Source organism: Crinia signifera, chromosome 1 (assembly GCF_055691185.1).
Source record: "Crinia signifera chromosome 1, ASM5569118v1, whole genome shotgun sequence".
Lineage (NCBI taxonomy): Eukaryota > Metazoa > Chordata > Amphibia > Anura > Myobatrachidae > Crinia > Crinia signifera.
The window spans coordinates 5954462-5979429 of NC_139217.1; the positions used below are offsets into that span (position 1 = coordinate 5954462).

At 46.7% G+C, this 24968-nt stretch overlaps 1 protein-coding gene across 1 annotated transcript; it reads right to left on the reverse strand.

Moving 5' to 3' along the window:
* Window positions 1–4431: 4431 nt before the first annotated feature.
* On the reverse strand, window positions 4432–21600 carry LOC146032916 (vomeronasal type-2 receptor 26-like). The gene is made up of 4 exons (XM_083158522.1): window positions 21528–21600; window positions 16285–16483; window positions 15429–15508; window positions 4432–5339 (listed from the first exon to the last, which is right to left on the reverse strand). Exons 1-4 carry the CDS (start codon window positions 21598–21600, stop codon window positions 4432–4434), a joined length of 1260 nt encoding a protein of 419 aa, XP_083014648.1.
* Between the last annotated feature and the right edge of the window lie 3368 nt (window positions 21601–24968).

Below are 24968 nucleotides of genomic sequence, written 5' to 3' on the forward strand. Positions count from 1 at the left end.
TTAAAATAAATACAATTTATTATATGGTGAGACCAAAATATGCTGGTAAAACACAAGGGGTAGGTCCTGGGGAATAAATAGCAGTGAGGGACGGCTGGGAGGAGAACAGCGTCCGGGGAGCAGCTGGGAGACGGACAGGAGCAGGATACCAGATGCCTGTGGGTTAGGACCTCAAAAAAGCAGCAGTCTGCGGCAAGAACCAGCGCTCATTGTTGGGTCCTATTTCACAGTCCAGCAGCAGAGGAGATGTCTGTGAACCCAACCCATGTGAAAATGGAGGAATCTGCTTGTCTGGTTTAAACGAGGATATCTTTACATGTGAGTGCCCTGCTGGCTTCCTTGATTCCAACTGTTCTAGTGTTGTGGAGGTTGCAGCAGAAGAAGAGTCCACGTTCACAGACCAGCCATGGACTCTATTTGGGACTTACCTAACCGTGGACACCAAACTACACCTTGAAAGACCCCAGTACCATCTTTGGGAGTTCCAGCTCTGGGTGTCTCCCCTACTCCGGACGGTGACTCGGCCCACATTCCAACTCGGGCCTTGAGTCCCAGGGAGAGAAATATTACACCCCTACTACGTGTCTACAGGTGGACGGTAACCCCATTTCGTTTACTGCATTTTGCACTTTATGACTTCATTTCCAGGCGTAATAGGAACGGACAGTCCCACACTGCTATTCATTGCCCAGGACCTACCCCTTGTGTTTTACCAGCATATTTTGGTCTCACCATATAATAAATTGTATTTATTTTAAACTGTACAATCAGTCCAATCTTCACTGTTTTTATGTTATTTTAAATTAATCATATTTATTCTAACCAGCGCTGCTACCCCCCCCCCTTTTTTTTGTGCAACTATATAGTTCGGGCTTGATAACCCCAACATAAACCAGCAGCTGCTAGTGACTCGACACAGGTCACAGCGCCACCCACCCCGTACCCCTCCCTTGTGGAGAAGTACAACTCTTTTCTCTTTTAAGAAGAAGTATAATATTCGCTTCCTTTAAGGCGTTGAGGAAAAATTCCTGTCTGCAATGAGCATTGAACAATTTATCCATACACCCTATTAGGAGCTTGGTTGGGGCAGGGTCCAGATCACAGGAAGTGGGATGCAAAATCTGGGCAATTTCAGCAATGTCCTTTATGTCCATTGGGTCATAAAAAGTTGGTCCATGAGGATAGGTGGCTTACATTGTCAGGCTTGTTAGTTTGGCACTCATCTGTGGCACTGTAGAGATTCCATTACTGATGTCTGATATTTTATCTAAAAATAATTTTCCAAACTCATTACATCTTGCCTGGGAGAGTGTTTCATCAGGCTGCAGGCATGCTGGCTTGCAAAGCATTTCCACTATTCGGAAAAGTTGAGCAGACCGGTTGTTTGGTGCCATGATCTCAGTTGACAGGAACTCTGACTTCTTATGTATTATTGCTGATTGCTATACCTCTTTCACGATCACCATGGCTGCTACCCGGTTCCCCTGTGCTGTGCCTAGCCCTAAGACCTATATCAGCGTGTCTCCTGCCCTGGCACTCACCTCCGCTGTTGTTCCCCATGCTGGTAGTGTGCATGCTCTCACGCTGTCATCGACAGGTGACAGTGGTGGTGTGTACTCTTGTGCCATGCGGGGTCTGGATGGCGTGATGTTTTAAAAAATACAGGGAACCCCTACTTAAAATGTTCCCTGATTTTATTTTTTAAACCAGGACCAGCTGTTTGAGCCTGGGGCTGGTAATGCCTGTGGGGAAGGGGGGGGGGGGGGTGGGTGGCGGGGGGGTAGGGACTCCACAATGTTGTTGTTTTTGGTACTTGTTTCCTAGCACGGCCACACCGATTGACATCGGGGTGGTCGTGTCGGAAAAATCGGGTCGATCGCATCGCATGCGATTTGGTCGCATGCGATGCGATCGACGCGACCGACCGATTTTGGACCCGATTTTTTTTTTTTTTTTTTTATGTAAATCGGGTTCCTGGGACCCGATTTTACATTGCATTCAATGTAAAATATTCCCAACCCCCCCGAAATTTAATAGCGTACACCGCACCCCACGATAGACGCCAACCCGAAGCGTGGCGAGCGCAGCGAGCCCGTGAGGGGCGGCGGTGCGCGTCCTCCGACCTTTTCATTCCCCTACTATCCACGTCGGCGTGGAGTCGGGAATAGAATAGTGTGGCGAGCGTAGCGAGCCACCGAGCCCGAAGCGTGGCGAGCGCAGCGTGCCCCGCGAGGGGACGCGTATACCTGTGAAGTTATACGCGTCCCCTCGCGGGGCTCGCTGCGCTCGCCACGCTTCGGGCTCGGTGGCTCGCTGCGCTCGCCACACTATTCTATTCTCACCTCCACGCCAACGTGGATAGTAGGGGAATGAAAAGGTCGGAGGACGCGCACCGCCGCCCCTCGCGGGCTCGCTGCGCTCGCCACGCTTCGGGTTGGCGTCGATAGTGGGGTGGCGTTTACAATGGGGGGGCATGACGGGGCCATATACAATGAGAAATGGCCCATATTGGCCCATTTCCCATTGATTACTATGTTAAGATGGACTTAATCAAGTCCATCTTATCTTGTGCCATTATAATGGCACAAGACCGACACGACCGACGCGATTTCAATGTTAAAAATATTTTAACATTGAAGCCTATGGAGAAATCGGGTCCATCGCGTCGGTCGCGTCGTGTGCCATGTTAAGGCACACGACACGACCGACGCGATGGACCCGATGGACGCGATTTCTCCATAGGCTTCAATGTTAAAATATTTTTAACATTGAAGCCTATGGAGAATCGGGTCCATCGCGTCGGTCGCGTCGTGTGCCTTATTAAAGGCACACGACCGACGCGATGGACCCGATTTTCCATTTGACGGTAAAATGGACCTGATTTTAAAGAAAATCGGGTCCATCGGGGGCATCGTGTGCCTTAAAGTTAAGGCACACGACCAAGAAGATTGTGGCCGTGCTAGGAAACAAGTACCTTGTTTTTTTTTTTCATTTTTTTTTACACTGAAGCCTCTGCGGATATGACTAGTCCGTGCAGGTTTCTGCCAAATATGCCTGGAAAATGAAGTGTATTTTCCAGGCATATTTTCACTGCCGTATCCCACTAAAAAGAGTCCGTACAGTATATTGCATACGGCTGCTTAGTAAATAAGTAAAGAAGAATGGTGATTCCTAGTCATATTCGAATACTAATGTGCCATGAATACGACTTGTCATATTTTTGGCATAGTAAATGCTGAAAATATGAATACGCCTAAAATAGTCATATTTAATTATACGTATACGCCTTTTATAGGCATATTTGGCTTAGAAATTCCACCAATGTATTTGGTGCTTTTGCCTCCAGTAATTGTGCCAATGGGCGGTATTCAATGAGAATACCTGCGAGGTGCAGCGAATCCTTTTTAGGATTCGCTGCACATACGCCACGTTCCGGAGCCGGCGGGCTCCGGTATTCAACGTGTCAGGGGCTCGCTGCCCCTGACAGGCGAATATGAGCTTCTGCGGCGATTGCCGCAGGGAGCCTGAGGACGGTGCCAGGCAGAGAGATGGTAGTCTCTCTGCCTAGCCCAGAACGTTTGTGGGGGTTAGGTGGGCTCCCCGGGTGCCAGGCAGCACAGGCTGCCCCCCGGGGGTGCCAGCAGGGGAGCGTATATTCACTACACACGATCGTAACGATCGGGTGCAGTGAATATATGAATATGTAATGAGCGGCTCGGCTCCGGCGCCCCCTGCTGGCTGCTGTGTAAAAAAAAATATATATATATATATTTTTTTTTTAAATTAAATATATATTCATGTGCTTACAGCACATGAATAAAAATAGCATGCCCCTCCTCAGAATAAAATTCCTGATTTTTTGACACCAAATGTAAAAAACAAAACACTTTATTTTAAAAGTTCACATTCCACTTCACCATAAAAAGATAGCGATTGCTACTCGGTGAATCATGGCGAAAAAAACCTTGAAATGTATTCGCCATGTGGTCATTGAATAGGGTGATTCACCGTTTTAGTCAGAAATTTGCCAAACAGCACAAATTCGCCATAAAAACATGGCGAATCAGGCTCATTGAATACGCCCCAATGTGTTAATGAAGCCTTGTGAAGTAGTCAATATAATCTAAATGGTACAGGTACAGTAGACTTTCCATTTCCACTGAGATCAGACAAGACACACATTGTATTTATCTGTCATTTGTATTGCATCCTTATGTTACAGTAACATGTTTGATGCACAGAATAATACATACTAGCAGATTAGTTGTACAGTATATATAAGATAAAATAATAATAGTATAATTAGCATTGCCCTATGCTGTAACCATGATACCACTTAGACTAGTATATTATAATACAACTTGATGTAATTAAACAATATTCAGGTAATATAAAGCCACTGCAGTGCTCTACAGGACACTCGGAAACATGTTATAGTTTGGTCTTCTCCAGCATTATTTTTCTGGAGTTCAGTTCAGGCTTTATAAGCAGGATATACAGCTTTGGGAGAAATATACAGCCCAGAACCCCAGCACATGAGGCCAGTATGGCAAATATCTCCACAGCCACCGCGTCTTTCCCTTTGGTGCTCAGATAGGCCGGGATCATTGCACCCCACACACGGCAGAACACCAGCATGCTGAAGGTGATGTTCTTGGCCTCATTAAAGCTGTCTGGTAATGTCCTCACCATGAAAGCCAGAACAAGGCTCAGAGCTGCCAGGATCCCCATGTACCCCAACATAGAGTAAAACCCAATCACTGACCCCTCATTGCACTGAATGATGATCATTCCCTGGTAGGTGTAATGGTCATACTCCTGGTAGGGAGGAGACATAGACAGCCAGACACCACAGATCAGAGCTTGGACAGAGGAGCACACAATGACCACATAATTAGACACTTTGAGTGTGACCCACTTCCTCCAGGTACTGCCGGGTTTGGTGGCTTTGAAGGCAATGCAGACAGTGACAGTCTTGGCCAGTACAGAAGAGACAGCTGTGGAGAAGAAGATCCCAAATGACATCTGTCTCAGCCTGCAGGTTATATCCACCGGCCGGCCAAGGAACAAGAACACACAGAGGAAGCTCAGCAAGATGGAGACCAGGAGAATGATGCTCACAGCCCGGTTATTGGCTTTCACAATTGGGGTGTCCCAGTAATAAATAAAGTTCCCCAATATAAATAACGTTACGGCAGAGAAAGATAAAGCTGTTACTGAAGATATTAGCACCACAGTGTCCTGCTCATACGAGAGGAAGTCGTACGTCTTAGGAACACATCTCACTCTTCTCTCATCTGGCCACTCGTCCTCAGGACATCTATGGCAGGTTTCGCTGTCTGAAATTAAATTAAGAAAAATGGGTGGGATATCACGCGGAGCAAATCTGGTGGCATTGATGGATGATATTGGTGTCATTTTAAAGGGGCAGTCATTCACATGGCATGGTTTTGCCTTGTCAGTAATTGCCACTTTAAGAAATCCTCCAAGTTGGTAGGGCATCCTGATAAATGCCAGAATCGCAATGCATTATATCCTGCCCTATATGTTAGCTGTATGGCTGATTATTTTTAAAATGATCAATTCTTAAACTTCCATAGTAAATCAAAACCTAAATGATCCATCTATTTTTCTGGCTATAGGAGAGTGTGCTGTCTATATAACATGATTGATGCAGTAATTGCAGTACTGAGGTCATTACCCTGCGGTTGTGTTTGGATGTATTTGACCCAAAATAAAAATCATTTTGGTTCTCAGTTTGGTATTTAAAGATGGAGCCACTCTCAGCCAGCCTGCCAGCCCACCATACCACAGTATCTGACAAAGCTGGCCTACGGCAGGGACATGCGGGCGTCTCACTTACTTGCATGGTCCACTGCTATGCTGGGTGTAGAGTACCTCACCTCACCTGGGGCTTCGGTGCAGAGCGGTAAAGAGAATGTAGCGCGTGCCCCCCCATTCCTGGTGGCCGGTGGACCTGGTGCATGGTAATAGACCGGCTTCATCTGTATTTATGTTTTTCATATGTATTCCTTGCTGTAATAGCTGTTTTACTAGAATTCTGTCTGCAGCTCACGTCCAGTATTCACACATTTATACAAGTTTAATAAGTCCATATATTGTACCAGATAGTTCCGCTGCACTGTCAGTATTGGGCCTTCTGCTCTTTCTGAGTCTATGCCACATATCATCGCAAACTAATCAGCTCTTATGGTTTTTTTGGAATAATCTGGACATGGATGATATTTGAATCTACCTATACTCCCCAGACCTGTCACCCATAGGCGTGCGCAGCACATTTTATTAGGGGTTCACCACCTATTGTGCATGTCTAACAACACCCATTGGGTGCGTCTAACACCGCCAATCAGCCGTGTATACCTTCATCTATTGGCACTCACTACAATATAAAAGTCTCTCAGCGACGCAGGTGTGTAGTGATATGGGTGACGCAGGTGTGTAGTGATATGGGTGACGCAGGTGTGTAGTGATTTGGGTGACGCAGGTATGTAATGATATGGGTGACGCAGGTGTGTAGTGATATGGATGACGCAGGTATGTAGTGATATGGATGACGCAGGTATGTAGTGATATGGATGACGCAGGTGTGTAGTGATATGGGTGACGCAGGTGTGTAGTGATATGGGTGGTGCAGGTATGTAGTGATATAGGTGACGCAGGTGTGTAGTGATATGGGTGACGCAGGTGTGTAGTGATATGGGTGACGCAGGTGTGTAGTGATATGGGTGGTGCAGGTGTGTAGTGATATGGGTGACGCAGGTGTGTAGTGATATGGGTGACGCAGGTATGTAGTGATATGGATGACGCAGGTATGTAGTGATATGGATGACGCAGGTATATAGTGATATGGGTGACGCAGGTGTGTAGTGATATGGATGACGCAGGTATGTAGTGATATGGATGACGCAGGTATGTAGTGATATGGATGACGCAGGTATGTAGTGATATGGGTGACGCAGGTGTGTAGTGATATGGATGACGCAGGTGTGTAGTGATATGGGTGACGCAGGTGTGTAGTTATATGGATGACGCAGGTATGTAGTGATATGGATGACGCAGGTATGTAGTGATATGGGTGACGCAGGTGTGTAGTGATATGGATGACGCAGGTATGTAGTGATATGGGTGACGCAGGTGTGTAGTGATACGGGTGACGCAGGTGTGTAGTGATATGGGTGACGCAGGTATGTAGTGATATGGGTGACACAGGTATGTAGTGATATGGGTGACGCAGGTGTGTAGTGATATGGGTGACGCAGGTGTGTAGTGATATGGATGACGCAGGTGTGTTGTGATATGGATGACGCAGGTGTGTAGTGATATGGGTGACGCAGGTGTGTAGTGATATGGATGACGCAGGTATGTAGTGATATGGGTGACGCAGGTGTGTAGTGATATGGATGACTCAGGTATGTAGTGATATGGGTGACGCAGGTGTGTAGTGATATGGGTGACGCAGGTGTGTTGTGATATGGGTGATGCAGGTGTGTAGTGATATGGATGACGCAGGTATGTAGTGATATGGGTGACGCAGGTGTGTAGTGATATGGGTGACGCAGGTGTGTAGTGATATGGATGACGCAGGTGTGTAGTGATATGGGTGACGCAGGTGTGTAGTGATATGGGTGACGCAGGTGTGTAGTGATATGGGTGACGCAGGTGTGTAGTGATATGGGTGACGCAGGTGTGTAGTTATATGGATGACGCAGGTGTGTAGTGATATGGGTGACGCAGGTGTGTAGTGATATGGGTGACGCAGGTGTGTAGTGATATGGGTGACGCAGGTATGTAGTGATATGGGTGATGCAGGTATGTAGTGATATGGATGACGCAGGTGTGTAGTGATATGGGTCACGCAGGTGTGTAGTGATATGGATGACGCAGGTGTGTAGTGATATGGATGACGCAGGTGTGTAGTGATATGGGTCACGCAGGTGTGTAGTGATATGGATGACGCAGGTGTGTAGTGATATGGATGACGCAGGTGTGTAGTGATATGGGTGACGCAGGTGTGTAGTGATATGGGTGACGCAGGTGTGTAGTGACATGTGTGACGCAGGTATGTAGTGATATGTGTGACGCAGGTATGTAGTGATATGTGTGACGCAGATATGTAGTGATATGGATGACGCAGGTGTGTAGTGATATGGGTGACGCAGGTGTGTAGTGATATGGATGACACAGGTGTGTAGTGATATGGGTGACGCAGGTATGAAGTGATATGGGTGACGCAGGTATGTAGTGATATGGATGACGCAGGTGTGTAGTGATATGGGTGACGCAGGTGTGTAGTGATATGGGTGACACAGGTGTGTAGTGATATGGATGACGCAGGTTGTAGTGATATGGATGACGCAGGTATGTAGTGATATGGATGACGCAGGTTGTAGTGATATGGATGACGCAGGTGTGTAGTGATATGGGTGACGCAGGTGTGTAGTGATATGGGTGACGCAGGTGTGTAGTGATATGGGTGAGGCAGGTATGTAGTGATATGGATGACGCAGGTGTGTAGTGATATGGGTGACGCAGGTGTGTAGTGATATGGGTGACGCAGGTGTGTAGTGATATGGATGACGCAGGTGTGTAGTGATATGGGTGACGCAGGTGTGTAGTGATATGGGTGACGCAGGTATGTAGTGATATGGATGACGCAGGTGTGTAGTGATATGGGTGACGCAGGTGTGTAGTGATATGGGTGACGCAGGTGTGTAGTGACATGTGTGACGCAGGTATGTAGTGATATGTGTGACGCAGGTATGTAGTGATATGTGTGACGCAGATATGTAGTGATATGGATGACGCAGGTGTGTAGTGATATGGGTGACGCAGGTGTGTAGTGATATGGGTGACACAGGTGTGTAGTGATATGGATGACGCAGGTTGTAGTGATATGGATGACGCAGGTATGTAGTGATATGGATGACGCAGGTTGTAGTGATATGGATGACGCAGGTGTGTAGTGATATGGGTGACGCAGGTGTGTAGTGATATGGGTGACGCAGGTGTGTAGTGATATGGGTGAGGCAGGTATGTAGTGATATGGATGACGCAGGTGTGTAGTGATATGGGTGACGCAGGTGTGTAGTGATATGGGTGACACAGGTGTGTAGTGATATGGATGACGCAGGTTGTAGTGATATGGATGACGCAGGTATGTAGTGATATGGATGACGCAGGTTGTAGTGATATGGATGACGCAGGTGTGTAGTGATATGGGTGACGCAGGTGTGTAGTGATATGGGTGACGCAGGTGTGTAGTGATATGGGTGACGCAGGTGTGTAGTGATATGGATGACGCAGGTGTGTAGTGATATGGATGACGCAGGTGTGTAGTGATATGGATGACGCAGGTGTGTAGTGATATGGGTGACGCAGGTGTGTAGTGATATGGGTGACGCAGGTGTGTAGTGATATGGATGACGCAGGTGTGTAGTGATATGGGTGACGCAGGTGTGTAGTGATATGGATGACGCAGGTGTGTAGTGATATGGATGACGCAGGTGTGTAGTGATATGGGTGATGCATGTGTGTAGTGATATGGGTGACGCAGGTGTGTAGTGATATGGGTGACGCAGGTGTGTAGTGATATGGATGACGCAGGTATGTAGTGATATGGATGACGCAGGTATGTAGTGATATGGATGACGCAGGTGTGTAGTGATATGGATGACGCAGGTGTGTAGTGATATGGGTGACGCAGGTGTGTAGTGATATGGGTGACGCAGGTGTGTAGTGATATGGATGACGCAGGTGTGTAGTGATATGGGTGACGCAGGTATGTAGTGATATGGATGACGCAGGTATGTAGTGATATGGGTGACGCAGGTGTGTAGTGATATGGATGACGCAGGTGTGTAGTGATATGGATGACGCAGGTGTGTAGTGATATGGATGACGCAGGTATGTAGTGATATGGGTGACGCAGGTATGTAGTGATATGGGTGACGCAGGTGTGTAGTGATATGGGTGACGCAGGTGTGTAGTGATATGGGTGACGCAGGTGTGTAGTGATATGGGTGACGAACGTGTGTAGTGATATGGGTGACGCAGGTATGTAGTGATATGGGTGACGCAGGTATGTAGTGATATGGGTGACGCAGGTATGTAGTGATATGGATGAGGCAGGTGTGTAGTGATATGGGTGACGCAGGTATGTAGTGATATGGGTGACGCAGGTATGTAGTGATATGGATGACGCAGGTGTGTAGTGATATGGATGACGCAGGTGTGTAGTGATATGGGTGACGAAGGTGTGTAGTGATATGGGTGACGCAGGTGTGTAGTGATATGCATGACGCAGGTGTGTAGTGATATGGGTGACGCAGGTGTGTAGTGATATGGGTGGTGCAGGTGTGTAGTGATATGGATGACGCAGGTGTGTAGTGATATGGGTGACGAAGGTGTGTAGTGATATGGGTGACGCAGGTGTGTAGTGATATGGATGACGCAGGTGTGTAGTGATATGGATGACGCAGGTGTGTAGTGATATGGGTGACGCAGGTGTGTAGTGATATGGGTGACGCAGGTGTGTAGTGATATGGGTGATGCAGGTGTGTAGTGATATGCGTGATGCAGGTATGTAGTGATATGGATGACGCAGGTGTGTAGTGATATGGGTGACGCAGGTGTATAGTGATATGGGTGACGCAGGTGTGTAGTGATATGGGTGACGCAGGTATGTAGTGATATGTGTGATGCAGGTATGTAGTGATATGGGTGACGCAGGTGTGTAGTGATATGGATGACGCAGGTGTGTAGTGATATGGATGACGCAGGTGTGTAGTGATATGGATGATGCAGGTATGTAGTGATATGGGTGGCGCAGGTGTGTAGTGATATGGGTGACGCAGGTGTGTAGTGATATGGGTGACGCAGGTGTGTAGTGATATGGGTGATGCAGGTATGTAGTGATATGGATGACGCAGGTGTGTAGTGATATGGGTGACGCAGGTGTGTAGTGATATGGGTGACGCAGGTGTGTAGTGATATGGGTGACGCAGGTATGTAGTGATATGGGTGACGCAGGTATATAGTGATATGGATGACACAGGTGTGTAGTGATATGGGTGACGCAGGTGTGTAGTGATATGGGTGACGCAGGTGTGTAGTGATATGGGTGACGCAGGTGTGTAGTGATATGGGTGACGCAGGTGTGTAGTGATATGGGTGACGCAGGTGTGTAGTGATATGGATGACGCAGGTGTGTAGTGATATGGGTGACGCAGGTATGTAGTGATATGGGTGAGGCAGGTGTGTAGTGATATGGATGACGCAGGTGTGTAGTGATATGGATGACGCAGGTATGTAGTGATATGGGTGAGGCAGGTGTGTAGTGATATGGATGACGCAGGTGTGTAGTGATATGGATGACGCAGGTATGTAGTGATATGGGTGACGCAGGTATGTAGTGATATGGGTGACGCAGGTATATAGTGATATGGATGACGCAGGTGTGTAGTGATATGGGTGACGCAGGTGTGTAGTGATATGGGTGACGCAGGTGTGTAGTGATATGGATGACGCAGGTGTGTAGTGATATGGGTGACGCAGGTGTGTAGTGATATGGGTGACACAGGTGTGTAGTGATATGGGTGACGCAGGTGTGTAGTGATATGGATGACGCAGGTGTGTAGTGATATGGGTGACGCAGGTATGTAGTGATATGGGTGAGGCAGGTGTGTAGTGATATGGATGACGCAGGTGTGTAGTGATATGGGTGACACAGGTGTGTAGTGATATGGGTGAAGCAGGTGTGTAGTGATATGGATGATGCAGGTGTGTAGTGAAATGGGTGACGCAGGTATGTAGTGATATGGGTGAGGCAGGTGTGTAGTGATATGGGTGACGCAGGTGTGTAGTGATATGGGTGACGCAGGTGTGTAGTGATATGGGTGACGCAGGTGTGTAGTGAAATGGGTGACGCAGGTATGTAGTGATATGGGTGAGGCAGGTGTGTAGTGATATGGGTGACGCAGGTGTGTAGTGATATGGGTGACGCAGGTGTGTAGTGATATGGGTGACACAGGTGTGTAGTGATATGGGTGATGCAGGTGTGTAGTGATATGGGTGACGCAGGTGTGTAGTGATATGGGTGACGCAGGTGTGTAGTGATATGGGTGACGCAGGTATGTAGTGATATGGGTGACGCAGGTATGTAGTGATATGGATGATGCAGGTGTGTAGTGATATGGATGATGCAGGTGTGTAGTGATATGGATGACGCAGGTGTGTAGTGATATGGGTGACGCAGGTGTGTAGTGATATGGGTGAAGCAGGTGTGTAGTGATAATGGGTGGCGCAGGTATGTAGTGATATGGATGACGCAGGTATGTAGTGATATGGGTGATGCAGGTATGTAGTGATATGGGTGACGCAGGTGTGTAGTGATATGGGTGACGCAGGTGTGTAGTGATATGGGTGACGCAGGTATGTAGTGATATGGGTGACGCAGGTATGTAGTGATATGGGTGACGCAGGTATGTAGTGATATGGGTGACGCAGGTGTGTAGTGATATGGGTGACGCAGGTGTGTAGTGATATGGGTGACGCAGGTATGTAGTGATATGGATGATGCAGGTGTGTAGTGATATGGGTGACGCAGGTATGTAGTGATATGGGTGACGCAGGTATGTAGTGATATGGGTGAGGCAGGTGTGTAGTGATATGGGTGACACAGGTATGTAGTGATATGGGTGACGCAGGTATGTAGTGATATGGGTGACGCAGGTATGTAGTGATATGGGTGAGGCAGGTGTGTAGTCATATGGGTGACGCAGGTATGTAGTGATATGGGTGACGCAGGTATGTAGTGATATGGGTGAGGCAGGTATGTAGTGATATGGATGACACAGGTATATAGTGATATGGGTGACGCAGGTGTGTAGTGATATGGGTGACGCAGGTGTGTAGTGATATGGGTGACGCAGGTATGTAGTGATATGGATGATGCAGGTGTGTAGTGATATGGGTGACGCAGGTATGTAGTGATATGGGTGACGCAGGTATGTAGTGATATGGGTGAGGCAGGTGTGTAGTGATATGGATGACACAGGTGTGTAGTGATATGGGTGACGTAGTTGTGTAGTGATATGGGTGACGCAGGTGTGTAGTGATATGGGTGACGCAGGTATGTAGTGATATGGGTGAGGCAGGTGTGTAGTGATATGGGTGACACAGGTGTGTAGTGATATGGGTGACGCAGTTGTGTAGTGATATGGGTGACGCAGGTGTGTAGTGATATGGGTGACGCAGGTGTGTAGTGATATGGGTGACGCAGGTGTGTAGTGATATGGGTGACACAGGTATGTAGTGATATGGGTGATGCAGGTATGTAGTGATATGGATGACGCAGGTGTGTAGTGATATGGGTGACGCAGGTATGTAGTGATATGGGTGATGCAGGTGTGTAGTGATATGGATGACGCAGGTGTGTAGTGATATGGGTGACGCAGGTGTGAAGTGATATGGGTGATGCAGGTGTGTAGTGATATGGATGACGCAGGTGTGTAGTGATATGGATGACGCAGGTGTGTAGTGATATGGGTGACGCAGTTGTGTAGTGATATGGGTGACGCAGGTGTGTAGTGATATGGGTGACGCAGGTATGTAGTGATATGGGTGATGCAGGTGTGTAGTGATATGGATGACGCAGGTGTGTAGTGATATGGGTGACGCAGGTGTGTAGTGATATGGATGACGCAGGTGTGTAGCGATATGGGTGACGCAGGTGTGTAGTGATATGGGTGACGCAGGTGTGTAGTGATATGGGTGACGCAGGTATGTAGTGATATGGGTGATGCAGGTATGTAGTGATATGGGTGACGCAGGTATGTAGTGATATGGATGACACAGGTATGTAGTGATATGGGTGACGCAGGTGTGTAGTGATATGGATGACGCAGGTATGTAGTGATATGGGTGACGCAGGTGTGTAGTGATATGGGTGACGCAGGTGTGTAGTGATATGGGTGACGCAGTTGTGTAGTGATATGGGTGACGCAGGTGTGTAGTGATATGGATGACGCAGGTATGTAGTGATATGGATGACGCAGGTGTGTAGTGATATGGATGACGCAGGTGTGTAGTGATATGGGTGACACAGGTGTGTAGTGATATGGGTGATGCAGGTGTGTAGTGATATGGGTGACGCAGGTATGTAGTGATATGGATGACGCAGGTATGTAGTGATATGGGTGACGCAGGTGTGTAGTGATATGGGTGACGCAGGTGTGTAGTGATATGGATGACGCAGGTATGTAGTGATATGGGTGACGCAGGTGTGTAGTGATATGGGTGACGCAGGTGTGTAGTGATATGTGTGACGCAGGTGTGTAGTGATATGGGTGACGCAGGTATGTAGTGATATGACAATGGTCTAGTACTAGTAACAATGCAAAACACACACAAATGAATAATGGGCTCTTCTTTTTATGGAATACAGTTCTAAAAAGTATAAGTCGTTGGTGAAAGGTATTGCTGGTTGCTAGCGGAAGGGAGGTGTTTATAAGGGCGGGCCCAGCATTAGGAGGTGCCTGTGCACCCCTAACACCCCCTATGTGCACACGCCTATACTGTCACCAGATGTATTGGGCCGTGCCTCTGAAGGCCTTTCTGATGTTTCATCTTGGATGTCATCTCACCACCTCATACTGAATATTTCCAATACGAAATTATTACATTTCCACCGACCAATAGTATTTACCAACCTGATATCTCTATCACTGTGGAGAACACGAGAATCAATCCTACTCCACAAGCTCGCTGCCTAAGTATCATCCTTAGCTTTGACCTACAGTATTCTTTGTTCCCTGCATTCAATCTGTCTACAAAACATTGTTACTATACATCTAATAAACATACCCAAAATACACCCGTACCTATCACAGGACACTGCTAACACTCTAATCCATGCTCTCATCATTCCCGCATTGACTATTGCAATAGTCTCCTAATCTCCATATCCATATGTTCATCATTTGCAAAGCTTCTCTGTCAGTTCCTCCACTGTTACCTGTATTCATTCATACACATTATAAAATGTATTCGCTTACACACAAGGCCATAAAACAAACTACACCAATGTACATTTCTACTCTTATCGCAAAATGTCTTCCAACCCGATCTCTTTGCTCCTCACAAGATCTGTGTCTCTCATCTGCAGGCATTGTCCACTCACAACTGCAGGACTTTCTTCAGATGTCCTCCTACCATTTTAATTGGCTGTTTTATCACTGTTTTATCATTATTTCCATATGTAAAACACAATTAAAATAACCTGCACTACATAAAAATCTGCTAATAAATAAATTAAATGAATAAACATGAGTCCCTTTGCAACAAAGACTGATAAATATGTGTTTCTGACTGCATTTACCATGACAATTGTCTGCTGTTGTACACCTTACCTGTCACATTGGACATCTCTCCCTCAGAGCACGGGACACAGTCATAGCAACAGACATGGAATCCTCCACTGGAGGCTTTTCTGTATCCAGGGGGACATCTGTCATTGCACCGAGATGTGGTGACCTTGTACAGGGAGTAATGAGTACAATATTTTAATATATATATATATATATATATATATATATATATATATATATATATATATATATATATATATAAAAAAAAAAATATATATATATATATATATACACACATACATACATACATACATACATACATACATACATACAGGTAGGGTGCGGCGCTCTCAGCATAATAAGGCACACTTACTAGTGGTGTGGTCAACGTTTCAATTTTATGTGAAAAATTGTCATCAGGATCACATAAAATTGAAACGTTGACCACACCACTTGTAAGTGTGTCTTATTATGCTGAGAGTGCCGCACCCTACCTGTCTACATACCCTTCTTTGTGAAGGCACCGGCTCAAGTTTTCAACAACTATTGGGAGTGCCGATTCCTGGACATATATATATATATATATATATATATATATATATATATATATATATATATATATACTGTGTGGTGACCGGCACTCCCAAGTGGTAGGCTCAATATGTGCTGGCCTGGTGCCATCCAGCATGGACCCTCCGGTCCTATTACATGGGGTAGGGATCATGCGGCACTCACGGACTCCATTTCTTGTGAAAAAAGTGTTTAATCGTCCAACATGTTTCGGGCATACTGCCCGTCCTCAGGGATCAAAACCAAAGTGCCAGTGCAAAACATATATAGCCATACAATCAAAGTAAAACCCTCCCCCCTGTGCTGTGCGGCAGTCCGCCCCTCTCACCTGTGTCTTCCATCAGTTATCCCTGCTTCCGTCTTGCTCACAGCGCGCGTCGCTCGGTCCGGCGCCATTAGGGAGGCTGTCACTCTGCCCAGCTTCCAGACACTCCCCATGACGTCGTCAGGCGTCTCACTACGCTGCGGGCCAGTAGAGAAGCCAGGCCTCGTTCTGGAGCCGGCAGTGGGGCTTGTTGCCATGGCACCTGGGGGAACATAAACAAATAACAGTATAAGTGAAAATGTGCTCGTAAAAATACAAAACGGTGCTGTAGGAGGCTGCTGCCAGCCTATTAAGAGGCGATGTCTTCGCCAAATATTGTGTTAAAAATTATTAGTTGAAAAAAGATAAAATAATTTAAAGTTTGCAGATTAGCGTGGCATATAGTGGTACCAGGTGGGTGGAAGACTCTGATTAATATATATATAGTTGTTATTGAGTGCAAATAAGCACTAAACTATTACTTTGTTTTTAAGTTTATTTATTACCAGTTAGTCCCCGCCCACTTTCAGCCACCATGTGTCACGCTTAGGTCACCATGTTACAACATTATGTCATACTCGAATGGAATCTTCAAGCTTGCTGAAGCCTGTTATTTATATACATACGTATAAAAACTTAGTTACAAATAGTGGTACAACTAGGGATGCCAATCCCGGGGCATTTTTTCAATCCCGGGATTCGGGATTGAAAAATGCTCAATCCCGGGATTCCCGGGATCCCGGGATTGGCTTCCCTAATAATAAAAAACACCCTGGCCGCCCAAGCGCTGGGCGGGTGGGTGGCAGGGACCGCTGGGTGGCAGGGACCGCTGGGTGGGAGGGCGGGTGGGTGGCAGGGAGCGCTGGGTGGGAGGGCGGGTGGGTGGCAGGGAGCGCTGGGTGGCAGGGCGGGTGGGTGGCAGGGAGCGCTGGGTGGGAGGGCGGGTGTGTGGCAGGGACCGCTGGGTGGGCGGGTGGGTGTCAGGTACCGCCGGGTGGGCGGGTGGGTGGCAGGGACCGCTGCCGCTGGGTCCCCGTGAGCGCTGGGTGGGTGAGCGGGCGGGTGGCCGGCCGTGAGTGCTGCCGGCCGTCAGCGCTGGGTGGGTGGGCGGGCAGGTGGCCGGGAGCGCTGGGCGGGCGGGCAGCCGTGGACGTGCGGCTGTGCCCTGCGCAGCGTGACCTCGCAGCGTGACCTCGTCACGCTGCGCACTGCGGGGATTGGGAGAAGCCGGGCAGCGTCTGAGTGCTCAGACGCTGCCCGGCATTAAACTGCGCATGCGCAGTTTAATCCCGAAATCCCGGGATTGGAAATTCCAATCCCGGGATTGAAATCCCGGCGTTTTGGGGGCCAAATCCCGGGATCCCGCCGATCCCGATCCCGGGATTGGCCACCCTAGGTACAACCCATGTTGTTCATTAAGACCTCGGGGCGAAAGTGTCCCCAACAGGTGTATCCACCTGGCCTCCAGTTGTAGGAGCATCCTTTTCCTATTCCCTCCTCTTGGGGGTATGGGTACCTGGTCTATGATCTTGGACCTGATGCTGGCAACACTATGCTTTTTTTCTGCGCAGTGCCTTGCCTTTCAACTAATAATTTTTAACACAATATTTGGCGAAGACATCGCCTCTTAATAGGCTGGCAGCAGCCTCCTACAGCACCGTTTTGTATTTTTACGAGCACATTTTCACTTATACTGTTATTTGTTTATGTTCCCCCAGGTGCCATGGCAACAAGCCCCACTGCCGGCTCCAGAACGAGGCCTGGCTTCTCTACTGGCCCGCAGCGTAGTGAGATGCCTGACGACGTCATGGGGAGTGTCTGGAAGCTGGGCAGAGTGACAGCCTCCCTAATGGCGCCGGACCGAGCGACGCGCGCTGTGAGCAAGACGGAAGCAGGGATAACTGATGGAAGACGCAGGTGAGAGGGGCGGATTGCCGCACAGCACAGGGGGGAGGGTTTTACTTTGATTGTATGGCTATATATGTTTTGCACTGGCACTTTGGTTTTGATCCCTGAGGACGGGCAGTACGCCCGAAACATGTTGGACGATTAAACACTTTTTTCACAAGAAATGGAGTCCGTGAGTGTCGCTTGATCCCTACCCCATATATATATATATATATATATAACAGCGTGGATTATCCGGCACTCAAACGACCAGCGGTAGAAGCTTGCACGGGTGCCTTCATAAAACCCCAGATCTCGTTCAGGAGATGAGGTCCAGATATATGTAATCACTCGATGCGGCACTCACGTGTCTTCACAAAATAAGACAAATGACAACTGTCTTGATCAACGTTTCGGTCCTTTTTATTCGAACCTTCCTGTATCCTGAGGAAGGTTCGAATAAAAAGGACCGAAACGTTGATCAAGACAGTTGTCATTTGTCTTATTTTGTGAAGACACGTGAGTGCCGCATCGAGTGATTACATATATATATATATATATATATATATATATATATAAAGAAAGGAAAGAGGCTGCACTCAGCAGACTTAAAGTAGATAGGTCCTTTACTCCAACAGTTTCGGGGTCACCCCCCGTCGGGTTAACTTATGGGGTCGGGGGGTATTTCTAATAACATCACCACCTGAGCCTGTCTGATTAATTGTAATCTGACAGGTTTCTATATATGGTCCCTACTTTGTGTTGTTTGTCCTATGGGTTCATTCATATGTAATGTATTGTATTGTATTGTATTGTATTGTATACACATGTATGTAAGTTGATAATTCACAGGCATGCTCTAATGATGCTTGTTGGGAGATTGGTGTCGCCGTGTGTGTGGGCTGGAATGTGGAGTTTTCAGCTCGCTCCGTGCCCGCACATATGTTGAACCACCATATCCAGCAATTAATGTCTATATATGGAGCACTTAAATGTATAATACTTTATCCATTTAGAATTTATGTTTTGTGTTTTTGTTTTTCTTTTCCAACAGCTGTTGGTTTACAGGAAGCGCTCCGTCTGGGGAAGTATAAGCTCAGCTGCATTTCCGGGTGTGGTTGGCAGGCCGCGGATTGAGTGGTAGGCGTATGTGTAGCAGCAGGTATATGCTGTCCTCCGTCTCATGCACACTTCCGGCTGGCGGCTAACCACGGGAATCGCAGCACAGGGAACTTACTTCCCCGGCTGCTGGGCGGGGGGGACACCTGCAACTGGGGGACCTTCCGGTCCATTCGGTGTGTATAGTTGATCCCATGTGCCCGGCAGGTGAGCGCAATCAGTAAGTAATTGTGTGAGGGGCGGGCTTTGTATTGGTATTTATATGTGGCAATTTCTAATTGATATGTGAATTGTATGCTGTCTGTCCCTGACGATGGGGGGTGACCCCGAAACTGTTGGAGTAAAGGACCAATCTACTTGCTGAGTGCCGCCTCTTTCCTTTCTTTGTTGTCTGGTGGATCTACTAGGACCTCCATAGGAAGGCACCACAGCCATTGTTCCTGTACATTGTCCATCCATTCCAGTGGCGTTTACCTGAGTGCCGGGTCCCTTGCATGCAATATATATATATATATATATATATATATATATATATATATATATATATATATATATATATATATATATATATATATATATATATATATATAGTGTAGCTGTGGCGGCACTCTAATAGGCAATACAGTCCCAATAGGGATACTCAGTAGAACGCGGTGTGGATACTGTGGTGCCTTCCAAGCTTGAGCTCACATGTCGTGGGTCAAGTAAACATGAGGATGTAGGGACGGCGGCACTCGCAGAAATAAAAACTCAAGGCAAGCTTGGTTTTAACCAACGTTTCGTGGCTGGTGTCGCCACTTTATCAAGGTGCCAAAGATATATATATATACTGTAGACACCAAGATATAGAGAACGCTAAGTTGTGTTCCACCACCTGGTAAGAGTGTGATTTTACACTGCATATATTAATATATACTGTACAACTTAGTATTAAAATAATCTTTTATTAAAAGGTTTTTCTTTTTAAAATTCCATTGACGTATTCTTTCAAGATGCCAAAAAAATAACCCAACACGTTTCGCCTTTCAGGAAGGCTTCATCAGGGTTTTTTTTTATGTACATATGCACAAAAAAGAACAGTATAAAATCAATCGCTGACGGAAGTGTTGGTTTTAGTAGAACTTCCCACAATAGTGGTAAAAAAGGTCCAGTGGCGAAACAGCCCGAAACGGTTCTTTCGCTATTCACAATCTTTTTAGGGAAATTTGGAGAGGCAAAAAGCCTATCACATATGGAAGGAGACCTATCCTACAATTTAGTAGATGGATCTTTTCCCACTAATTGTAAGGATTTTCCACAACCTTTGAAAAGGCTAAAGGCCAAGCATAGAAAGAAATTTCACAATCTGATGGAGAGGTCTTTCCTACTATTCGCAGAAAACCGATATCAGGTAACAAATACCTTGAGGAGGCTTCTACCTAGTGAGACTTCCACCCTATATATATATATATATATATATATATATATATATATATATATATATATATATATATATATATATATATATATATATATATATACAGAGAGAGCAAATGCAGGATTTTTAGAGGGGGGTTTCCCAATGTAATCAAAAATCTTCCATTCTGCAGCACATTGGAGTACATGCGAAAAGATTGGAGTTTCGTTAACAGTCCTGAATATAATTAATATTTAGTAATACAGATGGTCTATAGCATGGGTCTTCAACCTGTGGCCCTCCAGATGTTGTGAAACTACATGTTCCAACATGCATTGCCACATTTTTTCCTATAAGTGCATACCAAAACTGTCAGGGCATGCTGGGACATGTAGTTTCACAACATCTGGAGGGCCACAGGTTGAAGACCTGTGGTCTATAGTATAGGCTGTTTCAAACATCTACAGTTGGAGCCCCTCTCTTGCCCATCTCTCGCCAGACCATCCCCATCCATCAGACTGGGACGCATGTGCGTCTCACATGCACGAGCGTCCCAGTTTCTCCGCGGCTGGGCAGCTGGAACCTGCCCATCTCCCCTTCAGGAAAACAGGCAGGTTTAGGAGGGGGGGGGTCGAGTGGTGCCGTCGAACAGTGGCGGCAGCAGGGAAGGCGATGGATGGCAACGGGGAGCTCTGTTGCCAAGGGGCGTGCGAGCGTCTCGTGCGTGGCTTGTGGCTGTCAGGGGGTGATGATAGAATCGCCAGCCCCCGGCTGAATGAAAAGCGCTCCATCTGTAATTAGGAGAAGTGGTTAGGAAAAGCTAAAACATAATAAATACACAAACATAATAAAACTGATCCTGCACTTTCTAATCTCACAATCTCCCATTTCATGTAAGGCTCCTGGCTCTTCCTCTTGGCAGATACCCTCTGGTCCATTGTGATGCTTGAGGGCTCCGATCCACACATAAAGTAAATGTGGTAAAAGAAGCTGCTACACTGGGCATGTGCAGCAGCTCTGCTCTGTCCCTTACACTGCATGGTGTGGTGGTAGCTCTACTGATCATATTATATACCAGTGCTACTGTTGTCATCATTTTAGGCACTTGCCAAAAGGAGTGTTCCCCGTGCCGTCTCAATGGATAAATAGACAATGTAAAGGTAGTAGCACTCGTATATTTAAAGATGAAGAAACAAACTTCCACTTGAGGCATTCAACATTTCCATTTACTTACATAACCGTCATCAGATCCAAGTGGCTTAAAGAACCACCTTTTGACCGCAATCCCCCTCCTCTTGAAGAGGGGGTGGATCTAGCCCTTTTGGGAAGGTTATCTAAGTCATGCATGAGATGCATTTTGTATTTAATATTTTCAAAAAATTGTGTTTTTGTTTTATAGTCTATTAAATTCATCCTTCTTATATATTTTGAAAGGTACGTGGTAACAAACAGCAACTGAGTTCCTACGATACACTGTATAGAATTTGATAATCTCTTACCGTGCCTTTTTTCCATATTATTTTTCCTGGTGTAATATAGGAACCATTTCCATCTTGTAGTGATTGTTCAAAAGTAATCACAGATGTTACAACAGCATCCTCTTTATTTCCCGTTCTGTCTATGACCACGTTTGTTAAAGACCACTTAGTGGGCAGATCTCCTCTCTCATTAAAGATCATCTCTTCCCCAGTGGGGTCGGTGTAATGAAGGTTTTTCATATAGTGACGCTTCAAAGGCAAGTAAAACAATCATTTATATATTGCACATTATATTATATGTAACTATCTTAGACTATAATTATGTTATCCGGTTTAATGGGTGACATCACTGTAAAAGCAGGATTGATGATATAGGGCTGTAATGACTCTCTCCGCCAAGAACAAAATCTTCTGAACCAATTCTCATGAAATTCCTAGAACCAATTCTCATGAAATTCCTAGAAATAATTGGCGGGATCACGGGCTTCGGCCCTAAAATCTCTGTGACTAAAATCCCAGTATTGGAGCTTTTAGGAATAGTCTGTGCATGCGCAAGCTACTGTCGAGCAGCATCTGAGGACCCGCTTAGATGCTGCCTGGCTGCTCCTGTTCCAGACTGTGCGGCTCTGGGCAGTGTGATGTCATGTCAGAGGTCATGCTGTGCAGTCTGCCGTCCACCACTCTGCTGAGTCTGCTCTAGCCGTACTGCTCCACTCCAGCCACCACACCCACTGCACCTCTACAGGCAACACACCCACTGCACCTCTCTGGCTGTACACCAACTGTACCCCTCTGTCCACACTGTTTGGGTCGGGGGTATCCTCGCCTGCCCTACCTCCGTTGCCTCAGACTGGGATTGGCGGACGCATGCAGAGCTAGGCTTCACCTCTAATAGCCGTATTCGAAGGAGCCCGTTAGTCAGGCTCCAACCCCGATGCCACCAGGTCTTACGAGTGACAACGCGCCCGCCAAGGCCAGGAGAGAACAAGGGGAATGCTAACTAAAACCCACGTGAGGCGAGGAACCCCCAGACCCCTAAGGGGGAGACTCTACAAGGTCGTACAGGAGTAACAATACTCAGGCATGGTATAAGAGAAATAAAACACAGGTAATGACCTATGCGGGTGTAACAATACACACGGAAAATATAACAATACCCCACTGGTGTAACAATACACAGAAGATGGAAAAATACCTAACTGGTGTAACCTGACAGGTGTAACAATACACAGAGGATGGAATAATATCAAGGTGGTGTAGCAAGACACTGAGTGTAGCAAGATCTCTCAGGCACCCACAATCTCTCTTCGTCCCCAAAGCCTTTCCAATGGAAAAGGAATTTAAGCTGGCCCCGGACAAACTTGGAATCCAGAATACGCTCAACCAAAAACTCTTTATGGCCCTGAACAATGACTGGTTTAACGGTCTGACCGGGCAAAGACTGTGAAAAAATTGAGACCGGTTTGAAAAGAGAACAATGAAAGACATTATTGATTCTCAATGATCTGGGCAGTCGTAACCTGAACGCTACCGGGTTAACTTGTTTGATGAAGAGAAACGGTCCAATGAATTTGGGACCCAGTTTAGGACATCTCTGGCGAAGCCTGATATGACGAGTAGACAACCGCACCTTTTGACCAACCCTAAAATGACACAGTCTTCTGTGTTTGTCAAAGAAGACCTTGGAACGTGCCGTGGCCTGTCTAAGGGCTTGATGAACCTTCCTCGATGACTTCCTAAGATGTGACACCACTGAGGAAGAGGACCAGGAAGGATCCATGGGGACGTCAAAAGAATTACATTTGGGATGGAAACCGAAATTGCAAAGAAAAGGAGACTTTTTGGATGCCACATGATAGGTGTTATTATAAGAGAACTCGGCCAATGGTAGAAGCTCTGCCCAATTACTGTGACATTTGGAAACAAAGCAACGCAAGTATTGTTCTAAGGCCTGATTGATTCTTTCGGTTTGTCCATTGGACTGTGGGTGGTACCCAGAGGAAAGACTGACCTGTATACCCAAACTAGAGCAAAAGCGTCTCCAAAAATTGGCCACAAACTGAGATCCCCTGTCCGACATGATATCCATGGGGAGACCATGAAGCCTAAAGATGTGCATAATGAATAATTGGGCTAATTCTCTGGCTGTGGGAAGCTTGCGCAATGGTATTAAATGCGCCATCTTGCTGAACCGATCAACCGTGACCCAAATGGTGGTAAAATGGGCAGACTGAGGAAGTTCGACAATAAAGTCCATGGAAATATGGGACCACGGTCTCTCCGGAATGGACAATGGAAGAAGCTGCCCCACTGGCGATAGCCTGGAAGATTTATGTCAGGCACAAATGAGACAAGAAGAAACAAAACGTGAAACGTCTTGCTTCATAGCAGGCCACCAGACCGCTCTGGATAAATGCTCAAAGGTCTTGGTAATTCCTGGGTGCCCAGCAACCTTAGTGGAATGAAAGTCCTTGAGGACCAATTCCCGCAGCTTCTTAGGGACAAACAGGCGATCTTGCGGAGTCTCCTGAGGAGCTAAAGACTGAGAGGCGAGAATGCCTGAAGCCAAGTCCTGGGTCCAACCTGCAAAGATAACAGAAGACAGAACAATGGGCACTTCATCTACTCTGGCACTTTGAATGGGCTGAAAACTACGGGAGAGTGCGTCAGCCTTGGTATTTTTGGGACCTGGTCTAAAAGTGATGATAAAATGAAATCGGGTAAAGAACAAGGCCCACCGCGCTTGCCGAGGGTTTAGCCGTCTGGCCGACTCGATGTAAGCAAAATTCTTATGATCAGTAACCACAGTGATGATATGCTTTGCCCGT

What these genes read in the sequence shown, in the direction of transcription:
- LOC146032916 (XM_083158522.1), bottom strand. Translation starts at nt 21,600, where the DNA reads ATGGACCAGAGGGTATCTGCCAAGAGGAAGAGCCAGGAGCCTTACATG. An exon ending in ATAACTGATGGAAGACACAG is followed by an intron (nt 15,509 to 16,284) that starts GTGAGAGGGGCG and finishes CCCTGGATACAG; the next exon opens with AAAAGCCTCCAGTGGAGGAT. An exon ending in AGAGATGTCCAATGTGACAG is followed by an intron (nt 5,340 to 15,428) that starts GTAAGGTGTACA and finishes ATTTAATTTCAG; the next exon opens with ACAGCGAAACCTGCCATAGA.